General features: G+C 68.5%; 1 protein-coding gene across 2 annotated transcripts; it reads right to left on the bottom strand.

Moving 5' to 3' along the window:
- Window positions 1–273: 273 nt before the first annotated feature.
- MKNK2 (MAPK interacting serine/threonine kinase 2) lies at window positions 274–6511 on the bottom strand. Of its 2 annotated transcripts, XM_088526800.1 has the most exons (13): window positions 6448–6511; window positions 4710–4791; window positions 4537–4638; window positions 4366–4463; window positions 3524–3603; window positions 3218–3291; window positions 3002–3106; window positions 2805–2860; window positions 2630–2725; window positions 1492–1686; window positions 791–955; window positions 670–713; window positions 274–577 (listed from the first exon to the last, which is right to left on the bottom strand). In XM_088526800.1, exons 1-13 carry the CDS (start codon window positions 6493–6495, stop codon window positions 304–306), a joined length of 1419 nt encoding a protein of 472 aa, XP_088382926.1. In that variant the 5' UTR covers window positions 6496–6511; the 3' UTR covers window positions 274–303. The 2 variants fall into 2 exon arrangements, with proteins under 2 accessions (XP_088382926.1, XP_088382925.1); XM_088526799.1 differs by having other exon boundaries at window positions 2805–3106.
- Window positions 6512–6883: the final 372 nt, after the last annotated feature.

Here is a 6883-nt window from a genome sequence, read left to right as displayed (position 1 = left end):
CCGCGCGGCCGCCGGCAACCTCGGGTGTGCCGGGGGGCAGCAACCTCACGCCTCATTCAATACCTTAGAAAAAAATAATATATATATAGATCTTAAACAAACCCTCCCACCCCCAGACTTACAAGATCAGCAAAACCTTGGAAACCAGCCAACAGGGAAGAGTCCTGATCTTGTCCCTAGCTAGAAACAGTGTCTGTTATTATTAATTTTTTTTTCCTTTAAAAAAAAAAAAAAAAAAAGAAAAAAAGAAAATGAGAAGTGGGGAATGGGGGCGAGCAGGGACGGCCCGTGGGGCCATGGTGCTCAGGCCTGGTCAGCCACCAGCACCAGCGGCGGGGCCACCAGGCGCTGGCCAGCGGCCACCGCCTTGGCCAGGCTGCTCTTCTGGCGCCGCTTGGCCAGCTTGGACTCGGAGGGGGGCGAGAGCTGCATGGCCCATGAGGTAGCTTTGATGATGATGGGGGCCGCCGCCTCGGCCTCCTCCTCCTCCTCGGCGTCCTCGTCGCGCCGTGTCAGCTGCCGGTTCACGGCCATGGCCTCGGCGGCGAAGGTGGTGAGCTCTTTGGCACTGCTGTTCCTGCCGGGAGACACCAAGGATACATCGGGGACGTCCCAACGCCAGCGCTGGCCTCCAAGAGGCGAGTGCTGTTTGGGGGGGACTGTGCTCACCTCTGCAGGATGATGGGGGTGGGCAGGGTGTTATCCGGGGCGCACTGCAACCAAAGGGAGGTGTTAGGGCAGGCGCCTCCCCACCGGCAGCTCCTCCGGCCGCGGGGCGCCAGGCACTCACCCCCTGCACCCAGGGGTGCTCCAGGACCTGGGCCGCGCTCAGCCGCTTTTTGGCGTCCCTCACCAGCAGCTTGGAGATGAGGTCTTTGGCTGCGAAGGAGATGTGCGCCCAGTCCTTGTCGGGAAACTCGTACTTGCCTTCCTGGATGCTCTCGAAGAGCATGTTCTGCAATGGGAGGGCGTCAGCGGCACCGGGCACTGCCACCACCAGCACCCTCTGGGGCCAGGCCACCTCCGCCACCACGGCTGGATCCCCCCTCCACCACCACCTCCATGCTGGGGCCAGGCCACCTCCACCACCACCACGGCTGGGCCACCCCCTTGGGGACAGGCCACCTGCACCACCACCCACCCCGCAAGGCCAGGGCACCCCACGACCACCTAACCCCAAATGCTGGGGACTGGGCCACCCTGCTACCACCTCCACCACCACCCACTGCTCTGGGGACTGGGCTACCCCCACCACCCTGGGGGCCAGGCCACCCTCTTGGGGACAGGCCACCTGCACCACCACCTGCAGCTGGGCCACCCCCTACCACCTACCATTGCCCTGGGGCTGGGTCACCTGCACCACCACCCCCATCTTGGGGACCAGGTCAGGCCACCTGCACCACCACCCACCACCCCCATCTTGGGGACCAGGCCACCCCTGCTGCCACCTCCACCTCCCCGCTGGGGCTCCCCGTGCACGGCCGGGCTCACCTGGCAGGTCGGACAGGCCTCGCCGCGGTCCCAGCCGCAGTCGGAGCCGCAGTGGCCCACGAAGGGCGGGTAGCCGCTCAGCAGGATGTAGAGGATGACGCCCAGGCTCCAGAGGTCGCAGCGCTTGTCGTAGATGGAGGCCTCCTCGTTGAAGGCCTCCACCACCTCCGGGGCCATGTACTCGGCGGAGCCGCACTGCGGGGGCCAACGCCTCAGTCCCCGCACGGGCGCCAGGCCCGGCCTTTCCCAGGCCAACACGCACCTCTCCCGGGAATTGGGCCACCCCAACTGCCACGTCCGTCCCAGAAACAAACAAAATAAAAGGACGGCGCCGTTCCCGGGCGGATGTCCCCAGCGACGGGACACCAAGGAGCGACCACGGCGGCAGGCATGAAAAGCCGCAAGAACGCGGGGAAAATAAATAGCTGTGAGGGCCAAGGCGGCTGCGCCAGTGGGGCCGCAGGGGTTAAGCGCTGCCGCGCGGCGCAGATGTCTCCGCGGCCCCGTCCCCCCCGCCGCCGCGGGGACCGTCTGGGGCTTTCCAGCTCACGTGACCCGTCAGGCCACACGGGCCTGGTGACGAGGGGACGGGAAAGGCAGGGAAAAAAAAACGCTGCGGCAAACAGATAATGAGCGCGGCGGCCGCGAGAGGCCTCGGGAACAGCTGATGCCGCGGGAATTAAAACAAATAAATAAATAAAAAAGCCTCTGAGCTGCGAAGCTTTAACCCTGCAGGCGCCGGGGAGCAGAGCCCGGGGAACTCGTTGCGCTGGTGAAACGCAGAGCTGGCGGCGGGAGCGGGGGGAAAGCGGCTCCGCCGCGGTGGGGGGAGCTGGCGGCCGCCCGGTTCCGTGCCCTGGCACAAGGGGCCGGTGTCGCGGTAGCCCCTCGAGCCGCGGCTGCCTGGGCGCCACCCCTGCGCGGGCGGCTGCGCGGGGCCGATAAGGAGCCTTCCCGCGGCGGCGCCGCCATCCCGTGGCCCCTTCCCGCGCCGGGAAGCGCCTTACGTAACAGCCCTCCCCTCTTCGCATCCCGCTGCGCCGAGCCCTTCGGCCCGCACGTCCGCACCCGGAGAGCGGCAAGGGGCCGGCGCGGGGGCCCCGACGGCCTTGGAAAGCCGGCGCGCGGCGGCACTCACCGGGGTGAGCAGCTCCGGCGTGGAGATGGGCGAGCAGTCGCCGTTGAGCTTGATGCCGCTGCCCAGGTCGAAGTCGCAGATTTTCACTGGGGACACCTGGCCCGGGACGGGGACAGCCGGCGGTTACCCCCCCGCACAGCCTCCCCTGTGTCCCCCCAGCCTGGGTCCTGCTTACCTGGTCGGGGCTCTCGCAGAGAATGTTCTCTGGTTTTAAATCCCTGTGCGCTATTCCTGGGGAAAATATTTTTTTTTTTTTTTTTTTTTTTTTTAAAAAAAGAAGTTCAATTTTTAAATTTTTCATTAAAAGAAACCCAAGTTGGACAAAATTCCCGCTCTCCTCAGCATAGCGGCCATCGGCATCTCCCACGTTACCTTTGTTGTGCAAAAAGTTGAGGGCGCTGGCGATATCCTGCACCACCACGCTGGCCTCGAGCTCGTTGAAGTGGCGGCGCCGGTGGATGTGCGTCAGGATGGAGCCTGGGCGGGAGCAGAGCGCGGCCGTGGGCATGGGGCTCCGGCCAGGGCTCCCATCCCGCTCCCGCTTGGGGCATTTTGGGACACTTTTGTGCCCCAAGGAACCTCGCTCACCTCCACGCATCTTCTCAAAGACCAGGTAGAAGCGGTCCTCCTCCTCGAAGAACTCGATCAGCTCCAGGACATTCCTGCGAGGACACCTGGCATCAGCTGGCATCACCCCACGTCGATGCCCACAGCTGGAGTGTGGATGTTGCCACTGTGGGACTGACACCGCTGGGAGCGTCGGCTTCCTGATGCTGCGTTGGCAAGCGGGGCCGGCAGATGACACGGAATGGCCACCCCAAAGACCTGCGGCCTGGAGCCCACATGTGTCCCAAGGTTGAGCCAGGCCTCAGCGCGCCCTGCCAGCCTGTGTACCTGTGTCCTTGGCACTGATACAGCATCTCCACCTCCCGGAAAACCCGGCTGCGGATGTGTCCCAGGCGCTTCTCAATGATCTGGAACGTGGGAGGAGACGGGGGGAGGCTGAGAATGCGGCTGCGACGGCAGCGGCCCGGCCGGGGCAGCGCGAGGCTGGTCCCAAAGGGGTTAAGGTGTCGGAAGGGGCCGTTCCGCAGGCGGCGGGGCCAGACGGGTCCCCCGCAGCAGCAGGGCCAGTGGGCAGAGGCTCCCGCGCAGCCGCCGGCACGGGAGGCCCCTCAGCCCCGCTCACGCTGCCGGCCCTGATGACACCCCCAAACGCCCGCGGGTGATGCAGGGGGCGGATTTGAGGCTCTTATTGGCTTGCTGGAGCAGCCAGGCCCTTTTTCCTGGCCCTGTGCCCTGAAATCCCGTGGGACTTTGCCTGCGAGCCTGGCCGCGGGGTGGACTCAAGGGCTACATTGTCCCCCCTCCCGGGCTCGAGGCCACCGGCCGCAGCCAGCGTGTTCCCTGGAGACCTGCGGGGGGGCACAGCCCCCGGGGCAGGAGCGGGGACAGGGAACCCCCTGCACCATCCGCGCTGCACCGGGCATGGGGACACCCCCTCACCAGGGCCTATATGGGGCCACCCGCCATGTGTTCCCCTGTGTCCCCATATGGGGAGCCCCCCCCCCATGCACCCCTCCTACTGCACCCGAGCACAGGGACACCCTGTGGGCACCCATATGGGGACCTCCCCCCACACACACCCCTCCACACTGCCCCTGGGGACCCAGGACGGGGCCCCCCTCCCCTTGGAGCACCCCGTCCGCGCCGCTCTGGGGACAGGGCCGCCGCACCTTCACCGCGTACTCCTTGTTGGTGATGAGGTTGACGCAGGACTGGACGCGGGCGTGCGCGCCCTCCCCCAGCACCTCCTCCTGCAGCTGGTAGACGTCTGCGGGAGCAGCGGCGCGTGGGGCTCCAGCGGGGAGACCCCCCAGTCCCGCGCGCGCCGGCCCCGCGCTCACCTTCAAAGCGGCCCGAGAAGCTGTCGGTCGCTCGGCAGCGCTTCTTCTTCTTGGTGCGTTTCTTGGCGTCCGGGATGTCGATGGGCTGGCTCGAGGGCACGTCTGCGGCAGAGCGCGCGGGTGAGGTGGCCGCCCCCGCGCCGTCCCCGCGGCCCCCATGGCCCTGTGCTCACCGGGACGGGTGGGACACTCGAAGTTGAACACGGACTCCAGGGCGGCGGAGCGGTCGAACTCCGCGTCAAAGGGGTTCTGGCCCTGCAAGGAGGCGGCGCGTGAAGCGGCGGCCGCCCTACCAGGTCTACGCGGGGAGCGAAGGCACTGCGACAGTGGCCAAGGACCCCCCAGCACCTGCGATGGCAGCCCCAAAGTGACAAGAGGAGGAGGAGGAGGGGGAAGAGGAAGGCTTTGACCACGTTCTTTGATGGGGACGAAGCCTCCAGGCTGGGCCCGGGGTGGCCCCACAAAAATACAGCCCCAAATCACCCTCTACCTCCAAACTACCCCGAGGAAGGTGGGGGGGAGCCACGGCGGCCATGGGGAGAGCTTCAACCCCCCGCACTCCTCGGCGCGTCCTCAGCGCCGGACACAAGGTCACGGAGGCCGGAGGCAGCTCGGCCAGGCACCATGAGGGAAACGAGGGGGAAGCTGCCCCACGGCGGCTAACACAGAGCCCCGGGGCCACCGGGACCCCCCGCCAGCACAGCCCTGCAGGCAGAGAGGCCCCCCGGGCCTGCCGGGGTTACGAAAGCCGCTTGGGCGGAGGTGGATGTTTCTGCGGAGCCGTTTCCAAACCCGCCCCGATGCCCCAGCGCCCGGGAAAGGCGCCAGGCCGGAGCGCGGCCCGGGAAGCAGCCAACCCCCCTCCCCGCTCTGGGCCGGCGCGGTGCTGGAAGCAGCTGGAAAGGGCCTGTTTGCTCCGGCCGTGAGGGCGGATTCAGCCCCATCGGGGCAGGATGAAGCCCCGAGCGCCCAGCGGGGCCACGTCGCACCCAGGTGTAAATACGGTCGGGAGCGGAGAGGACTCTGGAGTGTCGCAGCTTTACCGCTGCCTCCAGCGCTGAGGGCCTTGGGGAGGAGGGGAGAAGTGCAAAAGAGGGAGAAAAATAATAAGAAAAAAAAAAAACCAGGATCTTAAAAGCAGGATTTCTTGTTGGTTCAGATAAGCAGAACCGAACTGGGGCCGATGGGAACAGAGCTGGAACCACACGACGGCAGCACCGGTGCCAAGGGCGCCGGGACCCCCGGGGCAGGGAGACCCCCAGGGGAGGCCGCGGGGGCGGCGCTCGGGGCTGCGGAGGCCCCTGCCCCGCACCGGGGCCTGGCACCGCGGGACCGTCCGCGGCGCGAGCCGCTTGCGCAACGGGGCCCGGGATTGACGGTGCCCGATGGGGCGCTGGGCGGGCGCCAGCACCGCCCTGCGCCGCGGGCCGGGCCCTCCCGCCGCTCCGAGCCAGGACGCGGCCGCTCGCGCAAACCGGCTCAGCCGGGAGCTGCGGGGGGAGAGGCCCTGCGAGGCCGCGGGGCCAAATCCGCATGGAGCATCCCGGCCAGGCTGCGGCAGCGCCGCCTCCTCCCAGCGCCTCTTCTCGGGGGGTCGGCGGCAGGAGACCCCCCTGTCCCCCCGGCCTCTCGCAGGGTGAACCCTCCGCTGGGTTCCGCCAGCGTCAGGCGCTTCCTTCCTTCCTGCCCCGGGTGCTGCCCGGGCTGGCGAGGGCGGCACAAAGGGGCAGCGGGGCAGGTGATGCAAGCGCCGCGACGCAGCGCGGGATGCGCCCGGCTGGGCCTCGCCGCGGCCTCCGCTCCGCGGCCTCCGCTCGGGCCACGGGCGCATCCCGGGATGCGGGGCCGCCGCGGAGCATCCCCGCGGGGCGGGGGGGAGGCACCCGCAGCATCGCCCGCCGCTGCCGTTACCTTGAAGGAGCGGTGGAATCCCTGGATTTCGGACTTCTTCTGCACCATGTTGCTGCGGCGGGGCTGCTTGGAGGGGGCGGGGGGGGGGGGGGGCAGTTGCAGGCGGAAAATTTGGGGGGGTTAAAAAACGGGAGCGGGGAGGGGGGGAGGGAGGCGGGGAGGGGGGAGCAGAGCAGGAGCCGGTCCGGGCTGGCCGCAGACCTGGGGGGACAGCGGGGGTCAGCGGCGCTGCGGGGGGGGCGGGCGGGGCGGCCCCCCGGGCCCCGCTCACCGCGCGGCGCCGCCGCCGATGGAGCCGCCGCCGCCGCCGCCACCCGCTCCGCTCCGCTCCGCTCGCTCCGCCGCCGGGAGGGGACGCGGCGCCGCCGCCCCCGCCGCCCTTTATAGCGGCGCCGCCGCCCGCCCGGCCCCGCCGCCCGGCCCGCCCCGCGCCCGC

The sequence above is a fragment of the Tinamus guttatus genome, unplaced genomic scaffold (assembly GCF_059628265.1).
Source record: "Tinamus guttatus ecotype Peru unplaced genomic scaffold, ASM5962826v1 Tinamus_guttatus_pri_ptg000254l, whole genome shotgun sequence".
Classification (NCBI taxonomy): Eukaryota; Metazoa; Chordata; class Aves; order Tinamiformes; family Tinamidae; genus Tinamus; species Tinamus guttatus.
This window is presented reverse-complemented; position numbering and strand designations above follow the sequence as displayed.

Excerpts from the sequence above, each read along its gene's own strand:
- MKNK2 (XM_088526799.1), bottom strand. The coding sequence starts at position 6,495 with ATGGTGCAGAAGAAGTCCGAAATCCAGGGATTCCACCGCTCCTTCAAG. Across the intron at positions 3,107-3,217 it reads CTTTGAGAAGATGCGTGGAG|GCTCCATCCTGACGCACATC; the intron begins GTGAGCGAGGTT and ends GCTCCCGCCCAG. Across the intron at positions 714-790 it reads AGCACCCCTGGGTGCAGGGG|TGCGCCCCGGATAACACCCT; the intron begins GTGAGTGCCTGG and ends CTTTGGTTGCAG.